The sequence below is a fragment of the Lissotriton vulgaris genome, chromosome 12, assembly GCF_964263255.1.
Source record: "Lissotriton vulgaris chromosome 12, aLisVul1.2, whole genome shotgun sequence".
NCBI classification, from domain to species: domain Eukaryota; kingdom Metazoa; phylum Chordata; class Amphibia; order Caudata; family Salamandridae; genus Lissotriton; species Lissotriton vulgaris.
The window spans coordinates 356,889,454-356,915,945 of record NC_141700.1 but is presented as its reverse complement, the minus strand read 5'-3'; the positions used below and the strand labels follow the sequence as shown (position 1 = coordinate 356,915,945).

Sequence of the window (26,492 nt, the reverse complement as noted above, 5' to 3'; positions counted from 1 at the left end):
CTACCCCACTGGTATTTTTCTGTTTCTGTCATTTCATCCAGATATATGATACAACAAGTAACATCATACCTACAACAAGTCAGAACTATTGGCTTTGTTAATGGTTGGTAACTGTATAAGATACATAAGCAGCAACTATGGCTTGTATGTAATATTGAAAAAGCTTCCACTTAAAGCCCTGGTGACACCACGACAATGTTGCTGCTCCTGAATTTAAAAAAGAGAAGGGAAATCCAGAGAGAAAATGACTCTCTTTTATGGATTTCCCTTCCCCTACAACGCTCATGTGGCATGAAGTCCTACCGTAACTTCCCCACTAGTGAGAAGTGAGCAGCGCACATCGATGTCATGGCAGTCTGGGGTAAAACGGACCGCCTGTGCCAGTGCAGAAAACAGAGCCCAATAGAGACCCGTTTTGAGGCCCCCTTTAAAAAACTGCCAGTGCTCAGCACCAGGGAGACTCGGCCCACTTAAACCCTGCCTAAGAACACGCTTTCACACACAAACACTGGTCACTATATGCGTCAGCTCAGGGAGGGTTCTGAAATGTTTGGGTCTCCAGGCAGAAAGGGAATGTATGAGGCCCCTCTAATTTGCATCTCAATAAATGACCCTGCTCCCGAAGCTCCTTTGGGCAGACCCTTACCCCCTCCCCCGTTGCAGCCCTCCCTCTCAGACACCCACCAGCACCTCTTTCACAACTCATAAAGGACTGAAGGTGTGAGAGCTGCTTGTCATCTGAGACGGTTAAATCTGCTGGGGCAGTGGTTCCCAAACTTTTGACTCCTGAGGACCCCCATTGAGTCACCACTGGAAGCCGGGGACCCCCAATCAATTTGTATGAGTTAAATTTCAAATGTTAAAACAGACGACCATTTCATTTAGCGCCTCACAATTGGCGACACATGGCAAGTGGCAAATTGCGAGTCGCTAAATGAAATGTACAACAGTGTGTTTAACACTGTTTGGGATTCCCAATGGAGTCGCAAATTGCGAGGTTCATTAATATTAATGAGCCTCTCGCAATTTGCAGCCCATTGGGAATGCCAGTCCTCCCAGGTATGGCGGCCTGCTGGGCTCAGGAGACCACCATGTTTGGGACTGCTTTTAAATAAAGCAGTTTTAAAAAGAAAATGCAGCCCATTTACCATGCATTTAAAGAAAAAGGAAATGAAACATTTTCGTTTCATTTTCTTAGGGCAGGCTGAGGTCCCTGGGACAACTGACTGCCCTTAAAAAATAATTTTAAAGGGGAAGGAGTCCCCTGAAGACCCCTTCTCATTTGCAAATGCATTACCATCTACTTGAAGTAGGTGGTATTTGCGAATGTTTTGCGACCGCAAAACATTTGTACATGGTTTTGAGACTCGCTATTTGGAAGGAAATGCCCCTTCCAAATATGAAGTTGCAAAACGTATTTAGCGAGTCGCAAACAAATTGTGACTCGCAAAATAGGCAATTTACAAGGCCCAATAGGTTTTTGCATGCGCAAACGGGTTCGCGAACCCGTTCGCGCATATAAAAGAGGATCATACATCTGGCCCTAGTATTTTATATTGAAGTAATAGCCCCTCTGTCACATACATTTTATTTGTTTTATAGCATCTCTCATACTATTGTAGGATGCCAGAGCACTTTACATCACACATATATAGATACAGTGAAGTAGTGTGGCTCACTGGTTAGAGGCGGCAGACCCGAGAGCAGAGGACGGCCCGGGACCAGGGTTCGATTCCCGGCGCGGCAGGTTTCTGGACCAGGGTCAGCGGACTCGATAATTCTCTCGCCTCGGTGCCCAGTCTGATCAGCGATCACACTCGGCAACTCTGGGCATTAGCTTGCCTCATCTTCACTAACGGCCCCACCAGACCGCCGGGGATGCCTGGTCTCACCCTGGAGATACCCATTAAGGGACCATCTCTCAGGGAAGCCAGAAAGGGTTTCGCAGCGGTCGAAGCGCCTTGGGACCCTACGGGTAAGTAGTGCGCTATATAAATGCCTATACATACATACATACATAGATACATTGATTCGTACATGTAAATCAGTGTGGGTATAAAATGTTTAAAGAGTGCTTGGTCTGTAAAAGCACAAACTCAGGATTCAGAACATAACACGGTGGCTAGCACTGACTTTAACATTAGAAATGTATTTCCACCCAAATAAACCTTTTTTGCAGCATCAGGATAATGAATAACTGGGGGAAAACATAAGTTACTAACTGGTACCATGCAGTTTGCAAGCAGCTCTTTGATGGCAATTTATAGGTCCCTCTGCTACATTACAAATGTCACTTGTGAAGTGCACAGCAACAAAAGAATCTCTGTGACAAAAGCAGTAACACAAACCTATGCACATAAAATACTGCGTTTTAAAATGCATGTTACACGTTCTTTGCAGTAGGCACATTAACCCTCTGTGCTACATTAGTTAAGTCAAAGCTGCCACTGAACAAAACTCTCCTCCTCTCCAGCAGGTACATTAATCACTGGCATGATCTTGACACTTTTATTGTTGCTCGAACTCTGCTAATTGTACAAGAAATGTTTCTGTGCTTTTAAAACTGGTGCCTACGGACCCCCAGGGAATGTGTCACGGACCCCTGGGGGTCCGCGGACCCCAGTTTGGGGGAACACTGTGCTGGGGAACTAAAGTACGGGACAACGGGGTTGGCGGTGCCTCTTGTTGGACAGCAGGGCACGAGGGAGAAGCGTGTGTCCTTGAAATGGCGCCTCAGAAGGGCCTCCCTGGTCTTGCAGCTCCACGCCGTGCCTGCGAAGCCCATGTGAAAGAGGGCACAACTGCAACAAGGCCCCTCTCTCAGTTGGATCGGCCTGGGTGACAAGAGTGACGAGTGGCCGTGGCCAGGCCGTGTTCCACTGATGCGGGGTCCCATGTTGATGGGCTGAGTGAAGGCCCTGCATCAGCCGTTCTAACCGGTACTTAAGCAAGCTCGCGCACATACTGAGGTGTTATCATTTGTGTCCATCAGCTGGCCTCTCGCGCGCGCACACAGGTGTTATCACTTGTGACCATCAGCTGGCCTCGCGCGCGCACACTCAGGTGTTATCATTCGTGTCCATCAGCAGGCCTCGCGCGCGCACACACTCAGGTGTTATCATTCGCGTCCATCAGCTGGCCTCGCGCGCACACACACTCAAGTGTTATCATTAGTGTGCATCAGCTGGCCTCGCGCGCGCACACACTCAGGTGTTATCATTTGTGGCCATCAGCTGGCCTCGTGCGCGCACACTCGGGTGTTATTATTTGTGTCCATCAGCTGGCCTCGCGCGCGCACACTCGGGTGTTATATTTGTGTCCATCAGCTGGCCTTGCCGGTACCTAAGCGCGCGCACACATGCATGCACGCACACTCTCACGTAAATGTGTGTGTACATCAGTTGGTCTAGCTGGTACCTAAGCGCACGTGCGCACGCACACAGGTGTTATTATTTAGGTCCATCCAGCTGGCATTGCCGGTACCAAAGCGCGTACGCACACACTCACATAACTGTTTGTGTACATCATCAGTTGGTGTAGCTGGTACCTAAGCGCGTGTGCTAGCGCACATAAACACGGGTTATTATTTGTACTCACATGCGCATACATACACATGGTATTTGTGTCATAAGCTAGTCTCGCCGGTATCTAAGGCTGCACACACAGACTATTATTGTACACACACACGGGTTAATATTTGTACACACACAGGCATACATACACACATTATTATGTGTGTCATAACTAGCCTCGCTGATATCTAGGAGTGCACACACAGATCAAATATGTACACACACGCGGTTAATTTGTGTGCATCAGCTGCTCTCGGCGGTTGCTCTGCCCTCTTACCACGGAGATAGTTTGCAGTTGTTTTTATTTTTAAAGTTTTGTGGTTTCAAGTCCTGGGGCCCTGCGCCATCAGCTTTACTTCAATTCCTTCATGTTCGCGCGTTATAGCAAGGCCCTCGGCTGCCGTCCATGTCTCCTGTCTCCCATAGAGGGCGCTCCAGACCACACCAGCAGCAGTGTGTGGAGGGAAGCGGGGGTGCGCAGTACACGGAGCTCAGAGAAACGCGACAGCTGTCACTGCATGCCACTCACAATTGCACACTGCATACACCAATAGCAAAGCGCATAGAAACTCGAAAAAGATTACTCTTTGCTCGCAAGCCTATACATTGCAACTCGGTATTGCTTTTCTTTACGCTGCCTACTCATGGGATCGGTAATATGCACTGCCTCTTACTCTTCCTGCTCACATTGAGGGATGTTTGCGCTGCATCTTGACCATCCTGCCCTGCTCACAGTGAGGGAAGGGTGCACACGCAGCACCTTACACTACATGCTTAGCGCACGAGAGGAGCTAATTGTACTGTAGGCACTGTATGTTGCTGTGCGTGCTGCCGCTGGAAAGCTGTGCGATCCCTTCGACAGAGAGCCAACTTACCGCATACTTCTGAAGAGGCATCGCGCCCTACACTACTTGGTCACAAGAACAAACCTGCAAACTGCACATGGCACTGCCTATTTAGATACCAGATCACGTGCATGAGATGGTCACGCTGCAGTGGGGATCACACTGCAACTCGTCATTTAACCGACTCTCTGGTGACGGCATGAGTTATGCGCACTGCACTGGAGGCTGCACAGGGCAAGGTGGTGTAATGGAGCGTGCATGCAGTGTACGATGCAGCGCCCACAGCTGTGCAAGCCTCACAAGTTAAGATGGCAGTGTGGGATGTCATTCACTAGTTATGCGCTCACCCCACTGCCTCACCAGAGTCTGGTGACCAGACAGGGTGTGCACCATCCACTGCCTAGGCACTGCATCGGACGCTCACTTACTAATTAATGGCCGACTGGGCGCTATATCGTGTAAATACCTATCAAACACCGTCAATATCACTCCACTGAGTCACTGCACGAAGTCACTGCTTGCTCATAGCAGGAGATGCGCAAACTGCAGTGGAGGATGCTGAATGCCCCACTGCCTGGCGAGACAGCGGGGTGTGCGGATTACTAGTGAATGCCGTCTTAACGTGCGAGGCTTGCATGCTAGTTGGCGCTGCACCTCACACTGCCTGCGCACTCCATTGGACCACCTTGCTGTATGGGGCACCACAGCTTGCACGGCTTCTCACTGCACGAGACCGACGCGTGACGCGGAAAGGGCTAAATATTGTCAGTGAACACGCTGTCCATTCACAGCACGAGCCTTAGACACTGTCGTGAAAACTCAACATCCAGCGCACACTGGCGAGCAGAAGAACACGTGCACGCTGAACGAGAGCGCTGCGTTGTATTCTGTGTTGGACTGAAATCCGGGCACTGCGCTGGGGCGCTGGACTATGTCTTCCAAAGTCGTGATGCAGTGTGGTACTTCTTGCGGCATAAGACATGCACAGTAGCTCCGCATCTCAACACTGTTCACAAATGGAGACCTACCTACTGGACACGTACCTACTGAGCACAGTGTATGTCCACTGTACGGGGCCATGCCTCTTACACTGCCTGATTGCATCACATACATGCCAGCTGCACTGGGACATTCCAACCTACACTGCATGCTTACATCATTATAGACATCGACTGCAATTCTGCACTGCAATAGAGATGTATATGAGCTCAGCCTGCTCACATCATGAGACCTGCATAACGCATTTGCGAAATATATATAGAGCACTGCATGCTCACTGCATAGGACGCACACAGCACAAGTGGTCACTGCAGCTTACATTGCATAGTCACGGTATGAGGCTTGCATACTTCCCTGGGGCACTGCATCTTATCACTAAACTCACCGCCCGAATATATTAAGGTGCATGAACACTGCACTGGGGCACTTGGTCTAGCGCTCTTTACACACGCCATGAGACTTGCACAAGGCACTTCATTGAAACAGTGAAACCGCTACCTGCTCCCATCATGAGACCTGCACACAGCACTGGAGCACTGCAGCCATCATTGCCTGTTTACAGTATGCGTGGGTAACCCATCTTTCTTTGCAGTGACCGCACTGGCCTGGCACACTGCAGTGGGACTCTACATCTACTAAGTGAATACAATAACTGCTCACAGCAGGAAACCTACACACTGCACACAGGCACTGCGCCTCAGTAATGAACACTCTCGCTACTCATGTCGTGAACGCTGGTAGCTGTGCTGGTGCGCTGCATCTACCGTGGTTTACTCACACCGTACCCGTATTTCTGTGCTGGCACAAGCATAGGTCTGGGGCACTGCACTGGGGCTCCCACTCTACCCTGGGACGCTGTAACTTATCAGTAAACACACTTCTTGCTCACACCTTGGCATGCCTGCTCAGAGTATGGGCTCTCTGCACTGAACGCACTGCATCGCATCTCTTGAACCCAAGGACTGCGCGCGAGTTACGAGCACCCTTCCTCGGACAGGGGACGGCTTGTGCTCACGCGGAGCTCACTTACCTTTCAGTACAAAGTAGACTTTTTCCAGTGCCATGTTTCCTGCACCAGGGCGGCGACCCGGGCTGCCTGCCCATGCAGGGCACCGGGAGAGCTGCAGTCAGCGGTGGCACATGGGGCTCCTGCCGGCGGGTCCAAGGGGGTGTCAGCAGGGGGCACGGGCACACATCCCGCCGTGCCCAGCCTGGCAGCAGAAAGCACAGGCACTGAAAGCAGTCACTGCATCCTCGTGCTCGGGCACTGCAGGTCCCAGTCCAGTATCAAACACTCCTCGTGGGGAAAGAAGCGCAGACGGAGCGGTCTGTCTTCGGCCACAGATGAGTCCAGGGCGCTGGCACACGCCGCTCTATCCACAGTCCTGTCAGCGAGAGCTGTGCGTGGGGCCGGGAGCACGCATGGGCACTCTATCCACTCCCAGGCAGGCACCGCTCTATCCACAGCTCTATCCACAGCTCTGTCAGCTGGAGCTCTCCTTCGGGACAGAAGCACACGCGAGAGCGGTCGGTCTATCCACTGTCGCCGGCAGGGGCCGCTCTAGCGCCTGCTCAGGGTGCAGCGCCTCTCCATGGAGTCGGAAGTACACAGGAAGAGGTCTGTCCCCTCCAGCGCCGGATCTTCCACTGGCAGGGAGCGCGCAATTCGCTCCCGGGTCTGCAGGGGGCTGTGCATGGGGATGTAAACACACAGGAAGCACGTTATCATCTCCAGCGCCACACAGGGGCGGCTCTGTCGTCTGCTCGGGTCTGAGGGGCAGAGCGCTCCCAACCGGTCTCTCCTCAGCAGCGCCCTCGCTCTCACTCCAGCCGTGGTGGCGGGGAGCACCGGCGGGGGCCGAGGCTCCTGCGGGCTGGTCTGTCCCACTCTGTCACATGAGACCCCTGTCACAAGAGACCCCTGTCACGGCTCCGTCACAAGTTCTGTCAGGAGAACTGAGGCACCCAGCGACCGGTTTACTCTCCCGTCGCTGGCAGTGCTCAAACACCGGCTCAGGATTCAGGACCACCCGCTGGACAGCGCTGGGGTCCTGCCCGGGCCATGCCAGGCCCCACGTGCTTCCAAAGGAAGGGGTGCCGGGTGTGTCACCCCAGAAGAGCGCGGTGCAGGGCGTTGGGGACCCTCTGCTCTTCTATTGCCCCTCAGACCCCCACTTCCATCGGGGGTGCAGGCAGTGCGCCAGGGGGTTAGGTCATTAATCGGTGCAGGGACAGACTCAGTCCCAGGGCTGTGCTGTCGCAGAAGTGGCTGGGATGTGCTGTGCCCTCTGCGGTGCTGTGCCGCGCGCTCCACAGTGCGGTGCAGCGTTGAGATGGGTGGGGTGCTGCTCAGGGGCAGATGTCAGTGGGTGCAGCCCCCATCACAGTGCCGTGCAGTCAGTTGTGGGAGGGTGTCTTCTTGGTCCGAGAGCTGGGCGCGAAGGTTGAAGCAGTTGGCGCTGGATGAGAGCGCCTACTCTCTTCGGCTTGTGCCGTGCTCCTGGCTTCAATGAGCTGTGCAGGGAAACCACGGCTGCAAGAACAGACTCTGCTCCATGATTTTGCTGTAACACTGTAGTTCAAACTTCGTCACACGGAGGCGTGCACGGGCTTCCCCGAGAGCCGTTCAGTGGGTTGGGGGTGCACGGATTCTAGGCACACTGCTCAAGGTTTCCACGTGTGGGGGCGGCGCGTGCGGGGAGCGGGGACTGTGCGCGGGGCTCTGCAGGGAGCACAATGCAAATGCCCAGTTTCTGGGACTCTGGTGGGTCGGGATCTCTGTCGTAGGAGCCGTGCGGGCTCTATGCCCCGGGTGCTGTGCTTGGGTGGTCTGCAGGAGCTGTGTGATTGGTGCGCTCTCCGTCACAGGAGATCTGCGGGGGTGGGCTCCCTATTCAGCATCTGTTCAAGTGCTGGGTTCTCTGTCCCACGTGGTTGGGTTCTAGTCCCCGGCACGGTGCTGTGGGTTGGATTCTCAGTCCCAGGAGCTGGGCAGGGTGTTAGGTTCTCTGTGCACGGGGTTGGACTCTCTGTCACAGGAGCTGTGCAGCGGCTGGGTCCTCTGTTCAGGAGCTGTGAGGGAGGTTGGGTTCTCTGTGCAGGGGGCTGGGTTCTCTGCCTCGGCAGCCGTGCTGCGATTGGGTTCTCTATTCACGAGTTGTGCAGAGTGTTGGGTTCTCTGTGCGGAGGTTGGAGTCTTTGTGCAGGGGGTGGATTCTCGGTGCATGAGGTTGGAGTTTCTCTGCAGGAGTTTGGAGCCTATATGCAGGGGGGTGGGTCCTCTGTGCAGAAGGTTGGAACCTATGTGCAGGGGTGGGTTCTCTGTGCAGGGGTGGGTTCTCGGTGCTGAGGTTGGAGTTTCTGTGCAGGGGGTGGTTTCTCTGTGCAGGGGGTGTTTTCTCTGTGCAGGGGTGGGTTCTCGGTGCTGAGGTTGGAATCTCCGTGCAGGGGGTGGGTTCTCTGTATAGGAGGTTGGAGTCTCTGTGCAGGGGGTGGGTTCTCTGTCCAAGAGGTTTGAGTCTCTGTGCAGAAGGTGGATTCTCTGTGCAGGAGGTTGGAGTCTCTGTGCAGGGGTGGGTTCTCGGTGCTGAGGTTGGAATCTCTGTGCAGGGGGTGGGTTCTCTGTGCAGGAGGTTGGAGTCTCTGTGCAGGGGGTGGGTTCTCTGTGCAGGAGGTTGGAGTCTCTGTGCAGGGGGTGGGTTCTCTGTGCGGGAGGATGGAGCCTGTGTGCAGGGGTGGGTTCTCTGTCCAAGAGGTTTGAGTCTCTGTGTAGGGGGTGGGTTCTCTGTGCAGTAGGTTGGAGTCTCTGTGCAGGGGGTGGGTTCTCGGTGCTGAGGTTGGAGTCTCTGTGCAGGGGGTGGGTTCTCGGTGCTGAGGTTGGAGTCTCTGTGCAGGGGGTGGGTTCTCGGTGCTGAGGTTGGAGTCTCTGTGCTGGGGGTGGGTTCTCTGACCCGGGAGCAGCGCGAGGGCTCACAGACGCACAGGGCTGTGTTGTACCCGAGGTTAGTCGCATGCAGAATGCCCGGGTCCTTGCAGCTGTGCCGGTGAGTCTGGGCTGTCGTCCATGGTGCTGAAGTAGGGCTTCAGAGGCGCGCCGGAGCAGTCAGTGGTCCACGGTGCTGAAGCAGGGGTTCAGGGGCGCGCCGGAGCAGTCAGTGGTCCATGGTGCTGAAGCAGGGGTTCAGGGGCGCGCCGGAGCAGTCAGTGGTCCACGGTGCTGAAGCAGCCTAGCCCGTTGGCTGTATGGCTCATACACTGTGCAAGCACGGGCTCGCCTCATGGATTCTGGGGACGGAGGTGCTGCTCCCGTGGAGTGTGAGGTTGTCACGAGAAAGATATTCGCAGAGGTGAGCCCTGCAGGGGGGTGTGCTGAGTGCGGTTTCCGTGCATTTCAATGCTCGCCCGGCCCTCGGAGGGATCTCAGAGGGTGAACAGAGATTCTCATAGTAGCAGGTAAGTCCACCTCTAGGGGTCCGCGGCTCCTAGGGGTCACTGTGCCTAGGTGCAGTGCGGGGTGATCAGCGCTGCAGGGGGCGCCGTTCCATCCACTCATATAAACAGAGACGTCTGTCCAGGATCCCGGAGCTGTGCAGGCAGGTCGGAGGGGGATAGGGTTCCCGTGTTGCTCTGACCCCTTAAGTCCTGTGCACAGCACCCTGGACTTGGAGTTGTGGGGTCGTGCTGGAGATGGACGCTGGTGGGGGCTGTGGCACACGCTTCGCTGCTTGCACCTTCTTGTGAAGAGACCCCCGGTCCTTGGGTGAGCACAGGCTGGCTCTTGGACTCCGGAGCTGTGCGCACAGGTTAGGGATGCCGGAGTGCGCCTCTCCTCCGCCTCCGCCTCCGCCTCCACCTCCCCCTCCGCACCGCAGCCTCCGCGCCGTCAAGCGCGCGCCTCGCCCCCTCCGCAGCGCTATCTGCCCGCACAGCGCAGCCTCGTCCCCCCTCAGCCGCGCGGTCGATGTGCGCCTCGCACGCTTGGCTGAGCCGCATGTACGCATGTGCCACGCCAGGCGCTGGAGAGCAAGGCGCCCTGCCTCCAGCTGCAGGCAGCTGTGGGGGTCCGCACGACTGCCCCTGTGCCGCCGCTGCCCGACTCTGGGTACACGCACCGCTGCACGTTTCAGGGACATAGCGCCAGCGCTGCAAGCGCTGCGCTTGACTAGATGTGACAGGCGCTAGAAGACTCGAAACTGCCACTTCTGCACCCCAATCTTTCTTCCGAACCCCACATTGTTTGTCCTGTGCCCTGCATTGCTAAGTGTTGTCCTCAATAACAGCACCGTTAACTGCATTGTTAAAACTGAACTGCCCCTTAAAGATACTTCAAGTCGCTATGTTATTAATGATAATGCATACACTAACACGCGTTACTACATATAGTAATTATTAAATGTATTGTCATATTATGTAATGCATTGTTATTAATGCATACTAAAGTGTTGACATGCTGTAAATACTGAACATGCTTATGTATTCATCACTCCATTAACCCACACTGGCGTCTCTGTTTCAGATTTCACAAAGTACAACACAGCGAACAATCGAGAAGTGTAGGGAGTGCACGGTGCGTGGTCTGGCACCCTGCGTTCACACTGCAACCGGACAGACTGCGGACATAGGATGTCATTGGTCCAGACGCAACCAATGAAGACGGGCCAGAGCATCGCTGGCTGGGCAGTGAAAGATGCATGCGGGGTGCAAAGGTCACTCCCACTCCTGGGCCCCGGTGCCACTGCACCTGCTGCACTACAGATATCCATGCCCCTGGACCTAATAGTATTATCAATGCCCGCATTGTTAATACTCTCGCGTTTCATGTTAATACTGCACAGCACAAAGGAACTACTTTCCCCCCCTAAGTATTACTCCTGGCTCATACATTGTAATTGCTGCTTCCTACAGTGTTGACACTACTCCACAGATTGACACAGCTGCTTTCCACATTGTTAATACTCTGCCCTATAGTGTTAATACTGCTCCACACAATGGTACTGCTGCTCTCCGCAGTAACATTGCCTCCTACATTGTTAATCCCGCCTCTCCACAGTGATACTTCTCTCCACTTTAGTAATTGTCTCGTCCATTGAAAATACCGTCACCCTCACTGATACCACTGCTGCCCGCATTGTTAATCCCCCCACCTATATTGTTAATACTGCTGCTCATAATAATACTTCTGCTCCTTACATTGTTAATACTGCCTCAAATTAATACTGGTCCCCTACAATGATACTCCTGCTCTCCACATTGGTAATACTGCCCGCATTAATACTGCTACTCCACAATGGTACTGTCGCTCCCCACATTGTTAGTACTGTCCAACATTAATACTGCTACTCCACATTGATACAACTGCTATTCACGTTGTTACTACTGCCCCACATGAATACTGCTACTCCACATTGATACTACTGCTGTTCAACATCTACGTGGCACCCCTCCCGCGCGTCGCCCGACAGCAGGACCACAACATCCTCTCCTGCGCCGACGACACCCAGCTGCTCCTCTCCCTCACCAAAGACCCCCACACCGCTAAAACCAACCTCCCCAACGGAATGAAGGCCGTCGCTGAATAGATTAATGCCAGCCGACTGAAACTGAACTCGGACAAGACGGAAATCCTCATCTCCTAGTGGCCAACAACGCTAGGAACAGCCCCGACACCCACCGACCACGCACGCAATCTTGGGGTCGTCCTCGACTCCACCCTCTCCATGATTAAGCAGGTCAACGCGGTCTCCTCATCCTGCTAAAATACCCTCCGAATGCTCCGCAGGATCTTCAAGTGGATCCCCACTGAAATGAGAAAAACAGTCACCCAGGCCCTCGTCACCAGCAGGCTGGACTACGGAAACGACCTCTATGCAGGAACATCGGCCAAACTCCTGCGACGACTACAACGCATCCAGAACGCCTCAGCACTTCTGATCTTCGACATCCCCCGCCGCTGCCACATCACACCCCACCTAAGAGACCTTCACTGGCTCCCCGTCAACAAGAGGGTAACCTTCAAGCTCCTCATCCACTCACACAAAGCTCTCCACAACACCGGCCCAGCATACCTCAACAGACGACTCAGCTTCTACACCACCACCCGCCAACTCCGCTCCTCCGGCCTCGCCCTCGCCACAGTCCCCTGCATCCGAAGAAAGACCGCTGGCTGCAGATCCTTTTCCCAACTCTCCGTCAAGACCTGGAACACCCTCCCCACCAACTTACGGCAGACCCAAGACCTACTGGCCTTCAGAAGACTCCTCAAGACCTGGCTCTTTGATCAGTAGCAGCACCCATGTGCCTTGAGACCCTCATGGGTATGTAGTGCGCTTTACAAATGCCTTGATTGATTTATTGATTGACTGCTACCCACATTGTTACTACTGCCCCACATTAATACTGCTCCCCCACAATGATGTTACTGATCATGAGCAATGGCAACCCCACTGCACATAGTGCATCATTAGAATCAAAAGCCACGGCGGTGACGTACGCCCTCTGCAAACTCAACTCCAAACTGCGCAGCCCGATAACCAATCCTATCCAAAAGGTTATAAAAGCCAAGTTACTTCCCTCAATTTTTTATGGGCAACTAATCTTTCCTGGGCCACTAACTAATACCATGGAGTCTGCCAATTGCCGAGCATTCAAACATATTTTCCAGATACATGCCCATGCCCGGAATGCTTTAGTACGGCTGGAATTCGGACTAAGCAAATAAACCTACGAACACTGGGAATCGATCACCCGTTACTATTGAGCGACATGTGCAGCCCCTCCCCCCAAGCACAACGAAAGCAACCCAGAAAGAAATTTTCACGAAAGGCAAAAATTCTTGGGCAGACACCCTATCTACTGCTCACACTGAATTGCACTGTGATTTGTCCAACTGGGGGGATTTTATTCATCAGCCGGGAATTAAAACATTTTGTTTAAGGAAATAAGTAAGACTATTATCCAAAAGAGACAACCTGGGGCTTAAAAGAGTCCTCTAGAAGTAACATTGGGTTCTTAGCCAGCTCCTACAAGGACACAGCGAGGCAGCTATATCTTGCCTCAGCTCGGAACAAATCAATTCTAAAACAAATCCTGTCAGTCAGACTCATGGTCATACCAATAAAAGATAAATATTCGCTGGAAATCCCTAGAGGCGGTCACTTCTCGCAGATTGTGTCATCTGTATGAGGAGTCTTTGGCTCAACTAGTTTGTATTTCCCTCCATTAAGTCACATACGTTGCACTTTATTAAAACTTTTTTTCTTCAAAATATGGCACCCGTACCTGCTTAGACTCAATGAAACTTCTTTTTAATTTAGAGATCACCATGGAACTGGCTAGGCTAGCGAAATGTGCACGTCAACTCAAAGAACTTATCAGCAAAGAATGAGCCTTGGTCTAAAGGCAGACCACAGACCCAAATTAGCGACCATATCTAACATTTTATGGATTCTACTTTTTACGCCCTGTGTAACTGTTTGAAATGTACTAAATGAAATGATACAATGTTGTTTTTATCAAGGACAGAAGAAGGCACGTGGAAGGACACACCATGCATGTCCTTTTATAACAATTTATATTAATTGAAACAATACCTTTATTTTCTTACTGCTTTCCATATTTCTAATACTGCCTCATATTGTTATTGCTGCTTCCCCACAGTGATACTACTGCTCTCCACGTTGTTAATACTGCTTCTTCACAATGATACTCCTGTTCTTCACATGGTTAATACTGCCACCTACATTCTTAATACTGCTTCTCCACAGTGGCATAACAATAGCCCCCGCAGCCTCCCTGGTGTAGGGAGGGGCCTGAGTTCCAGGGGACCCCTCTGAGTACCATGCACAGCGGGCCTGAGAGCTCCTGACCTTGTCCGGAGCATGGGAGCCCCCTCCATGCACTTTGTAGAGGGCCCCCTCAAGTGTTGTTGCGCCACTGTTTCTCCACAATGATACTCCTGCTCTCCACATTGTTAAACCTGCCACCTACATTGCTAATTCTTCCCCACATTGTTAATACTGCTCCCCCACAATGATACTACACTCTCCACATTTTTAATACTGCCACCATCATTGTTAATAATGCTTCTCCACAATGATACTCTTGCATCTCCACATTGTTAAAACTGCCACCTACATTGTTAAGATTGTCCCATACTGCTAAGACTGACCCCCCACAATGATGTTACTGTTTTTCACCATTGTTAATACTGCCTCCTACATTGTTAATACTGCTCCACATACTGAGACCCCTGCTCTCCATATTATTTATTCTGTCTTCTACGGTAGTAATGCTGCTTCCTCACAATGATATTCCTGCTCTAAGCTTTGTTAATACTGCCTCCCTACAATGATACTAGCACTCCCCACATTGTTGACACTGCCCCACATTAATACTGCTTCCCCACCATGATACCACTGTTCTCCAAATTGTTAATACTGCCCCACATTGTTTATGCTGCTTCCCCACAATTAAACTGCTTCCCTCCACATTGTTAATACTGCCACCTACATTGTCAATACTGCTGCCCCACAATATTACTGCTCTCCACATTGGTAATGCTGCCACATACAATATTATTACTGCCCCACATTGTTAATACTGCCCCCCACAATGATACTACTGTTTTCTACATTGTTAACACTGCCTCCTATATTGTTAATACTGCTGTACATAATACTTCTACTCACCACATTGGTAATTCTGTCTCCTACAGTATTAATGCTGCTTCCCCACAGCGATACCCCTGCTCTCCACATTGTTAATACTGCCACGTACATTGTCAATACTGCTTCCCCACAAAATTACTGCTCTCCACATTGTTGATACTGTCATCTACAATATTATTACTGCCCCACATTGGTATTACCGTGCCCCACAATGATACTACTGTTTTCCACATTGTTAATACTGTCTTCTATACTGTTAATACTGCTGCACATCAAACTACTGCTCTTCCCATTGGTAATTCTGTCTCCTACAGTATTAACACTGCTTTCCCACAGTGATACCCCTGCTCTCCACATTGTTAATACTGCCACACATTATTACTGCTCCCCCACAACAATACTACTGCGCTCCACATTGTTAATACTGCCCTACATTGCTAATACTGCCCCCCACAATGATACTACTGTTTTCCACATTGTTAATACTGCGTCCTATATTGTTAATACGACTGCACATAATGATAATACTGCTCTCCACATTGGTAATTCTGTTTCCTACAGTATTAATACTGCTTCTCCACATTGTTAATATTGCCCCAAAATAATGCTGCTCCCCCATAACGATACTACTGCACTCCACATTTTTAATACTGTCCCTCATTGTTAGTACTGCTTCCCTACAATGACACTACTGCTCTCCACATTGTTAATACTGCTTTCCTACAATGATACTACTACATTCCATATTGTTAATACTGCCTCCCAACACCGATACTCCTGCTCTCCACATTGTTAGTAATGCGACCTACATTGTTAACACTGCACCACATTGTAAATATTGATTCCCCGACAATGATACAACTACTCTCCACATTGGTAACACTGCTTACCCACAATGATACTACTACTCTCCACATTGGTAACACTGCTTACCCACAATGATACAACTACTCTCCACATTGGTAACACTGCTTACCCACAATGATACTACTACTCTCCACATTGTTAATGCTGCCCCCACATTGGTAATACTGCTTCCCCAAAATGATATTACTGCTCTCTACATTGGTAATACTGCTTCTCCACAATGATGATACTATTATCCACATTGTTAACACTACTTCCCCAAAATGATACTACTGCTCTCCACATAGTTAATTCTGCCACCTACATTGTTAATGCTACTTCTTCACAATTATACTACTCCTCTCCACATTGTTAATATTGCCACATACATTAGTATTACTGTCCTACATTGTTAATGCTGACCCACATTGCTGATATTGCCCTCATAATTATACTACTGTTTTCCACATTTTTAATACCGCCTCCTACATTGTTAAAAGTGCAACACATAATGAAACTCCTGCTCTCCACATTGTTAATAATGCCCCCACATTAATACTGTTTCCCCACAATGATACTACTGCTCTCCACATTGTTATTACTGCTTCCCCACAATGATACTGCTACTCACCACATTGTTAGTACTGTTTCTTCACAATAGTACTACTGCTTTCCACACTGTTAATACTGCCACCTACATTGTCAATCCTGCTTCTCCACAGTGATACTCCTGCTCTCCACATTGTTAAAACTGCCATCAACATCGCTAATACTGCCCCACATTGTTAATACTGTTTCCCCACAATGATACTACTGCTCTCCACATTTTAAATACAGCCACCATCATTGTTAATACCACTTCTCCACAATTATACTCTTGCTCTTCACATCGTTAATACGGCCACCTACATTGTTTATACTGTCTCACTTTGTTAATAGTGCTTTACCACAATGTTAATACTGCCAACTATACTGTATTTACAGCTTCTCCACAATGATGCTCCTGCTCTCCACATTGTTAAAACTGCCATTTACATTGTTAACACTGCCCTACATTGCTAATACTGATCCCCCTCTATGATTTTGCTGTTTTTCGAAAATGTTAATACTGCCACATACATTGTCAATACTGCTTCCCCACAATATTTCTGCTCTCCACATTGTTAATACTGCCACCTACAATTTTATTACTGCCACACATTGTTAATACTGCCCCCACAATGCTACTACTGTTCGCCACATTGTTAATTCTGATTCTCCACATTCTTAATACTGCCCCACATTAATGCTGCTCCCCACAACGATATTACTGTGCTCCACATTGTTAATACTGTCCCACATTGTTAATATGGGAAACATCATTTACAACGCATGCGATACATTGCATGCCATTACAACGCAAGTCATTACAACGATGCGTTGTTACATCGCATGCCATTACTACGACTTGCTGTGGCGGGCAGAAAGTGTGCGATTTTCAATCCAACACCTTCCCTTCTGTTGAACACATTGGAGTTGGAATAGTAAATTGTACATTTCCAATCTCCAAGGCCCCCTACAGCAAGTCTTTGTAACGACTTGCGTTGTAATGGCATGCGATGATACTGCCTCCCCACAATGGTACTCCTGCTCTCCACATTGTTAATACTGCCATCTACATTGTTAATACTGCACCACAATGTTATTATTGATCCCTCACAATGATACTACTGCTGTCCACTTTGGCAATACTGCTTACCCACACTGGTACTACTCTCCACATTATTAATACTGCCCCACATGGTTAATACTGCCACCCACAATGATACTGCTGTTTTCCACATTATTAATACTGCCCCACATGGTTAATACTGCCACCCACAATGATACTGCTGTTTTCCACATTGTTAATACTGCCTTCTATTTTGTTAATACTGCCGCATATAAAACGCCTGCTTTCCAAATTGGTAATTATGTCTCCTACAGTATTAACTCTGCTTCCCCACAGTGATACCCCTGCTCTCCACATTGTTAATACTGCTTCTCCACAATGATACTATTTCTCTCCACATTGCTAATACTGCCCCACATTAATACTGAACCCCCACAATGATACTACTTTCCTCCACACTGTTAATACGGCCCACTTTGTTAATACTGCCCCCCACAATGATACCACTGTTTTCCACATTGTTAGTACTGCCTCCTAAATTGTTAATACTACTGTTTATAATGATACTCCTTCTCTCCACATTGGTAAGTCTGTCTCCTACAGTATTAATGCTGCTTCCCCAGAGTGATACCACTGCTCTCCACATTGGTAATACTGCTCCTCCACATTGTTAATACTTCCCCACATCAATGCTGCTCCCCCACAACGAAACCACTGTGCTCCATATTGTTAATACTGTCCCACATTGTTAATGCGGGAAACATCATTTACAATGCATGCTATACATCGCATGTTACTACAATGCAAGTCATTACAACGATGCGTTGTTACATCGCATGCAATTACTGCTTTACCATAATAATACTACCACTCTCAATATTGTAAATACTGCAACCTGCACTGTTAATACTGCACCACATTGTTAATATTGATTCCCCACAGTGATACTCCTGCTCTCCGCATTGGTAATACTGCTTACCCACAATGATACTACTCTCCACATTGTTAATATTGCCCCACATTGTTGATACTGCTCCCCCAAAATGATAGTGCTACTCTCTACATTGGTAATACTGCTTCCTCACAATGATACTACTGTTTTCCACATTAATACTGCCCACACATTGTTAATACTGCTTCCCCACAATGAAACTGCTCCTCTCTACATTGTTAAGATTGCCACCTAGATTATTATTACTGCCCCACATTGCTAATGCTGCCCTCACAATTATACTACTGTTTTCCACATTGTTAATAGTGCCTCCTACATTGTTAAAACTGCTACACATAATGATACTCCTGCTCTCCACATTGCTAATACTGCCCCGTATTGTTATTACTGCTTCCACACAATGATACTACTGCCACCTACGTTGTTAATACTTCTTTCCCACAATGGTACTACTGCTCTCCACATTGTAAATACTGCTTCCCCACAATGATACTGCTACTCCCCACATTGTTAATACTGTTTCCTCAGAATAGTACTATGGCTTTCTACATTGTTAATACTGCTTTTCCACAATGATATTCCTGCTCTCCACATTGTTAAAACTGCCACCTGCATTGTTAATACTGCGCCCCACAATACTACTGTTCTCCACATTGTTAATACTGCCTCCTACATTGTTGATACTGCTGCACATAATGATACTCCCGCTCTCCACATTGTTAATTCAGCCTCCTAGAGTATAAATGCTGCTTCCCCACAGCGATACCGCTGCTCTCCACATTGTTAATATCGTCCACCACGTTATTTATGGTGCTCTCCCACAATTAGTTTTCTAATTTTAAAACTCTTCAGCAACAACAATCTGTAGACAACAGTGGCTCTTGACATGAAACATGTTTTCATCAGTGTAACAAGCATAAGCACACACAGTCCAGCTCCCCACCATCACCTCCACCACCACCACTACCACCACCACCAAAGCCATCAACAGCTGCAGGTCCTAAAATTGATCTGTGAACCCAGTCGGTCCCTTCCAGCCCTCTGGTGAATCGCCTCATAGAGGGCCTTGCCTCACAAACAATAAACCGAACCCCACAAGTGTACAGGAGCTTCATCCACCATCCCACCCTTACATTATCCCCAACAATGCAACCTTAGGATCCAATGGGAACAGCATGGCCAATCTCACCCACTAGCTGGTGGTGCATTTTGGACCAGTAGTGGGAGAAGACACAACAGTCCCAACGGTATTCAGAGACCTACCTCATGTATTCTCACATCCCTGACAGGCTGGTGAGGGAGCCCTACCCACCTTCCACAAACAGGTAAAGTGAAAATATTCACGGTAAGAAATTAAATGGAGTTAAATGGATCAGCGTGAAATGGCTAGGACTAGGGCGCCATTTTGGCCTCAACGCTATCTTCTTCCTTCAAATAACCCTGGTTACTCTCCCATCTTTCCTCAAGGCTGTGAAAGAGGTCGGGGGATTTAACTATAAAGGATCTGTTTATGACATGCATGGGATAATGGGTCAACTGTTTGAAATTTTTATTGGTACAGTATATGTAATTACTGTTTGGCCCCAAAAAATAAATGCATTCTTAAAAAAAACATAACTATAAGGGATCTGTATGCCTGGGGAATTCTTATTTTTTTAGTTTTTTGCCAACATCACCTGTGCATACAGTGAGTGGAATTCGGGCACTTCTGCCAGAGCATCTCCATGGCTATCCAAGGCATGCCTAAGCTGCAGATATTGACAGAATTGACTTCTGTGGAGGTCATAGGTGTCAGTTGCTCATAGGATTTAATGTGGCACCATTTCCATACATCCCCAAGGTTGGAGATGCAAATAAAGATCCCAAGAAATGAATCCGTCCATCCCACACCAGGGTCTCCGTCGTCACCATACCATATCACTCAATATGTTTCACTGCAGCCTTCCAACAACTGAAAGGGATCCTAGTGATCAGAGCAATGCGTGCGGCCCTGGGGCGCCATACAGAATAGGATGTAGCCAAAATGAGTCAATGGTGTCCAGCTCCAGGCCCACTGCTGGGTCCCTCAGTCAGAGAAAAGCAGTCATTAAGAGTCATCAGTTGGGAAGCCCAATGATAAAATTTGTTGGGAATCCCAAGCCACCATCAAAGGGCAACTGCACATATTTGGCTAAATAAATTATTCGGATTGTTCCTATTCACAGAAAACCAGTGAGCATTGTCCCTAAAGAATGAAAGAAATGCGGGCAGGGCCGCAATGGCCGTGGCAGGCATGAGCATTTCCCTGGTGGGCCGGTTTTGTGCTGTGGGGGCCAGCTTTGCAGCAGTGGTACAATATCTGCCCCCTGTAGCCAAAGCCAGAACGGTTCTTCTTGGTAGCACACCCAACCCGCTCCTAAGGCCAGTCGAGCAGCAATCTGCCAGGGCTGGTTGCTGTTTACTGAATGAGGTGTGGGGGCGGGGGGGGGGGGTAATAGAGATGGCAATGCTGACTAGCCCTTAATGTCCCTTCTGGTTCAGTCCACTAAGGAGGCAGTGAGTTCACAGCATAGACTGCTATCTCGAGTGACCATTAGGCCTAAATATTTGAAATGCATTATGACAACCCTCTATTGTCAAGAAGGGTTAGGGTTACGCACTCCGCAGTTGCTAATGTGTTATAAGTTGTGGTGTGCTCCTGAGATATCACTCCCCGATGAGGTGTGGTAATCAATAAACAGTCTGCGACACTTGAGATAAGTGCCGTCTCTCTGGGCACAACCAATTGGACGAAGAAACGTTCTGAAGAATTGTAGTCAAACTTCAAGAAATGGTAATTTCCATCATAGTTTATTCCATGTTATATCCACAGGAAATAGTTCAAATATTTAGCAAATTGCTGGTTTAACATCCTTAAACTTCCCAAAATATACACAGGAATCATTGATGATTCACCCAATGCATTTCGGACTAATTTAAAATCCTTCGTCAGGGGTAGTCTGAAAATAATGTAAACAAAAAATATATGTAGGATCATTGCAAGTGTCAAATTGCACAAACACATTAAAGTCAAATATCTGATGATGACTAACATGCAGTATAGCGATAACAAATTCAGCCAATGTAACGTGTCGAATGGAATGAAAAATACCTAAAGCCCCTAGATGGGTGACATAAAACAGAATGAGGAAAACGCCACTAAGTGGTGAGAAGGTGGTTGAAAAACAGTTTACATAAACCGTGAGATAGATTGTACCATGAGTATACCATATTAGCCCGAGATGTTTCAAAACAAGTGTTAACAAGTGGGAAACGGACTGATGATACAAGAAGTGAAAGTAAATTGAAACAAATGTTGCAGCCGTTGAGAGAAAGTTTCTAAACGAATAATGAAACAAACTAACAAATATGTTTAGTACAACGCGGAGAACAAAATAAAAGAGTTAAGTTAAAGAGAAAAGTACGAGCAGGATATACCATGCAGCAAAATGCGATTAGTTAAATGAAAGTGCTGACGAGTAACGAGCAGAACTTACTTTTAGGACCAAGATAAACAGCATATCAACGCCGTTCAGCCATTGTTGCACCAATGTGTTTGTTAGTGTCAAAGAAATAGAGAAGGTTCAAAGCAAGTTGACAAAATGTCAACATAGAAAGAGGACAAAGTTAGTTGCGGCCATCTTGTAACGGTGTGTGGTAAAGAGCTAAATGGTTACAAACGAATGAGCGTGAATGAGTGTGTAGGAGCAAAAATGAGGAAAAGTATACAATTAATACACAATCTGTTGGGTAAGATACATGTAACAAATACAGTTAATGTAGGTGAGTACGTGGTTTCATAGATAACACAAAAATTCCATCCGATCATTTAAACCCCATGATTTGGAGGATTTCAAAAATTTTATCCAATGATTTTCTCTTTGCAAGAGAAAGTTGTTATTGTCCCTGTCATCGCGCTTAGCAACTACTTCAACAGCAGCAAACCATAGTTGACTGATATTGTGTCTAAGTTCTTTAAAATGAGCTGCTACAGATGATTTAAGATTTCCAGTTCTGATGTTACTTTTGTGCTCATTGATTCTTGTTTTCAGTTTTCGTGAAGTTTTCCCCGTGTAGATCAATCCACAGGGACATTTGATTATGTACACCACATTCTCAGTATCACATGTGGCATTGAGTTTGAGGTTGATGTCTGTGCCTTTCATCGGATGTTTCATGACTAACCCTTTGATAAGGTTGTTGCAGTTTTTACAATTAAAACAGGGTTGGTTGCCTCTGTAAGTGGTTGAAGTTACTTGTTTGGGTTTGGTAATGATTTCTTTTAGGTTGTGACCTCTTTTGTATGCGAATAATGGTGGACCTGAAAGATATGTCTGAAATCTGGTTTGGTGTCAATTATTGGCCAATGTTTAAGAATGGATGCCTTGTTTGCTCTGGAGTTGACTGAGTATTTAGATACGACCACAGGTCTTTTGGTGGCGTTCTTGTTTTTAAATGTCAATGTCTCTTGACGACTCAATTTGTCGCAACGTTCTTTGGCATTTTTGAGGATGGTTTGCGGGTAACCTCTTTGTTCAAATCGTCTGATCATGGTGATAGCCTGTTGTTCGTATTTGGTGGTCTCAGATACAATCCGTTTAACTCAGAGCAGTTGAGAAAACGGTAAATGATTCTTTAGGGCTGTTTGGTGAAAGGATTTGTAATGTAGTGTATTATTCTTGTCAGTAGATTTCCTGTACAGGTCAGTTTCAAGATGATCTTTGGCTCGGGTGATTTTGACATCAAGAAAGGTGATTGATTCTTGGTTAAACTCATGAGTGAATTGGATACGATCATTGATGTTCTTCAGTTGTAGTAGTGCATTATTCAAGGATTCACGATCTCCTTGCCACAAGACAAAGATGTCGTCAATGTACCTTAGGAAAATCCTGGCATGTGTCCTCCAGGGATGAACGTTCAGTATGTTATTTTCTTCGAAATACATCATGAATGCATTAGCGTAGACCGGCGCAGCACAGTTGCCCATAGAAGTACTGGACAACTGTACAAAATGCTGGCCCTCCCATTGAAAGTAGCTCTGATAAAGCGTGAAATGCATTAGTTGCATTATAAAGATTTGAAAGTCATTGTCCAAGTCGGAATGTAATAACATGTTCTCAATAGTTTCCATGCCCAAGTCATGCGGTATGCTGGTGTAAAGTGATTTTACATCTATGGAACATAGCCAGATGGGATCATCCTCTTCAAAAGATATGTTGCTGATGTTATGCAAAAAATCTGTGGTGTCTTTAACATACGTGCGTGACTGTTGAACAAAAGGTTGAAGATATTTATCTATTAGTTTACCTATGGGTTCGTGAATGCTTCCGCAAGTTGAGACAATCGGCCTGAATGGAGGTTGTGACAAACCTTTATGAATCTTAGGCAGCATGTACATGCTGGGAGTTCTAGGATTCTTGGGAGTCAAAAACTTCAAGGTCTTCTGATTGATGATGCCATTCTCATGAGCAGCTGACAGAATGTTGAGTAAAACTTCCGTGAATTCTTTGGTAGGATTGTATTGAATGGGTTGATATGTGTTGTCATCAGAAAGATGTTCTTTGACTTGATCTCGGTAGATATCAGTGTCCATCAGGACCAGAGCCCCTCCTTTATTTGCGGATTGGTAGGTAATCCCCGCATTCGTAGCTAAATTGTTCAATGTAGCAAATTCTTTGTTCGTCATGTTGGTATGTTTTGAATTGTGTCGGTAATTAAAGCCTGCGATATCATTCCTTACAAGGTTTTCAAAAATATCAAATGACTTGTGGCTGATTGGTGCAATAAAGGTACTCTTATTGCGTAAACCTTTGAGTTGGTCAATTTGTGCCCAGAGAGACTGCACTTATCTCAAGTGTCGCAGACTGTTTAACCCTCTATTGTCACCACAGTAGACGTGCCTCCCTTTAGGGGCATGGGCACCCACTTACTCCAGTTCACCATGAGGCCCGAAGCCTTGTCTCAATCTGCAGAATTTGGAACACCCTGGGGAGCAAGTACTCGGGCTGCTGGATAAGATTGTCAGTGTAGAGGGAAACTCTATCTTCGGATTTACACCACTGGAAAACCCACATGCCTGCATCTCAGCAAACCCACTCGGCTACGGGTTCCCTCACTTACACAAGAGACAGGGGCACCCATGATCTGTCCCTCAGTCAGGGCACAATTGACCCACATTTGAGCCCAGAGACAGGAATATACCATTTTGATATAGCCTACAAAACGCCAGCCAAAGGCCATTCTTCGGAACACCCCATATCCTAGTCCCTTTCATTACCTTTACAGTTGTTAATGTCTGTCCCCTAACTACGGCCTTAAAAACATCCCAAATAATAATCTGGGAGTTGACAGAGCCCTTCTTGAGCAGAAAATACTCCTCTACACCTTTGTAAAGTAGAACTTCCAGTTGGGGGTCCTGAAGCCACGAGGCCTTAAGTCCTCTCAACTGCCTGGTGAGCCAAATTTCCAATGGGAGTGGTCGGGGAATCTACAGCTGTAAGGCCACGGCAGTCTGACTAGCCAGCATAAACATATAGTCTATACGGGAAAAGCGAGTGTTGCATGGCTGAGAAGTGGGTGTATTGCTTAGCCATTGTGTGTCATCAGCAGCAGTTAGCTATTGGCCCCATCGAAGATGCCCAGCCAATCAAGCGGGATCTCTTATTTGCATGTGCAGTACTAAGCACATCTGGGGTCAGATCCATTGCCGCATTAAAGTCTCCACCAATAGCAACCACCCCCAAGGGTAAGTCCAAGACCAAACTCGATATACGCTCAAGTGTACCCCCAATTAGCCCATGCGGGGTGTAAATGCTGAGGAACATCCAGTACGAACCCTCCAGGACACCCCTCATCGCCACTTATAATCCGAGTATGGCAGCTTAGTGGATGAGTGCATCCACTGTAGGGGCCTGTGTTCAACCTCATGGTCACAGTTTCAATTCCCAGCGGGTCCACCCAGCCTTTCATCCTTCAGAGATTGATAAACTGAGTATTATTCAGCTGGGTAACAATAAATATTTTTTATTGAGCGTCAAGATGCTCTTGGGTGAACATGCACTTTACGAACACACACATGTGGAAAACCTATGTGTATCTGAATCTACTCATGAAGGTGCACTTGGAGCCCAGAAGGAGGGTTTCTTGTAATAGCAAGGCATCTTGGCTGTGTCACTGAACACACATCAGGACTGCCTCTATCATAACCTTGTCACCAAGGCCATTCACATTCCATACAATTATACTATGCCGGCCTTTCTGTGGATCCTGCATTCTATGAGGTGTATGTAAAGTGATCAAATGTGAAAAATACTATTGGATGAATCTTCTGTGCATGCATGTAATGCCATGTGTTGCTGCATCCTGTCAGTCACCCCTTTAAATCTCCCACTTGTGGGGCAGGAAGGCCCAGTGTATATCCTGCAACAGACTAGGCACGTGCGTCCATCACTAGGCAGCGATCCCAGTCGCACAAGACAAGAGCCAAAACTAGAAAAAAACTGTGAACACTGTTAAAAACATTCCCTCTCGACCAGCCCCCCCCTTTCCGTACTTCCTCCCATGAAGCATCTGTAGCCCAATAACAACCAACTCACTCAAGAAGAAGACAGATAAAGAACACACTAAGAACACCTCCCTCCACAGAACCCAGGAAGTGGCATGGGAGTAAGAGTCCACCAGAACAGAAGCCCAACCCTAAAATAAGGAACAGTAGGTGTATCCTAGCAGCACTGTAATAGACCGGAGGTCCAGTCAGGAATGAGGACTACGCCTGAGCCCCCTCCACTGTCAGTTAGTTTGCTACAAAAGTCAGTCTTCATGAGGTGACCACAGTATCTGTTATGGCCGGGGCACAGACGCCACCGTCAACGATCATGCCTTCTGTCTCACATTGGAGCGACAGGTCGTATGAGGGCTGCGAGGTCGCCCACTTCATTCCTCCCC

The 26,492-nt window shown here is 48.1% G+C and overlaps 1 protein-coding gene across 1 annotated transcript in view; it reads right to left on the bottom strand.

Annotated features, from left to right (window-relative positions):
• NETO2 (neuropilin and tolloid like 2) overlaps positions 1-8,939 on the bottom strand; it is a 364,319-nt gene extending 355,380 nt beyond the window's left edge. The window contains exon 1 of the mRNA XM_086945126.1: positions 6,447-8,939. Within this exon, the coding sequence (XP_086801252.1) occupies positions 6,447-6,480 (34 nt within the window). The 5' untranslated portion in view covers positions 6,481-8,939. The remainder of the gene's footprint in view (positions 1-6,446) is intronic.
• Positions 8,940-26,492: the final 17,553 nt, after the last annotated feature.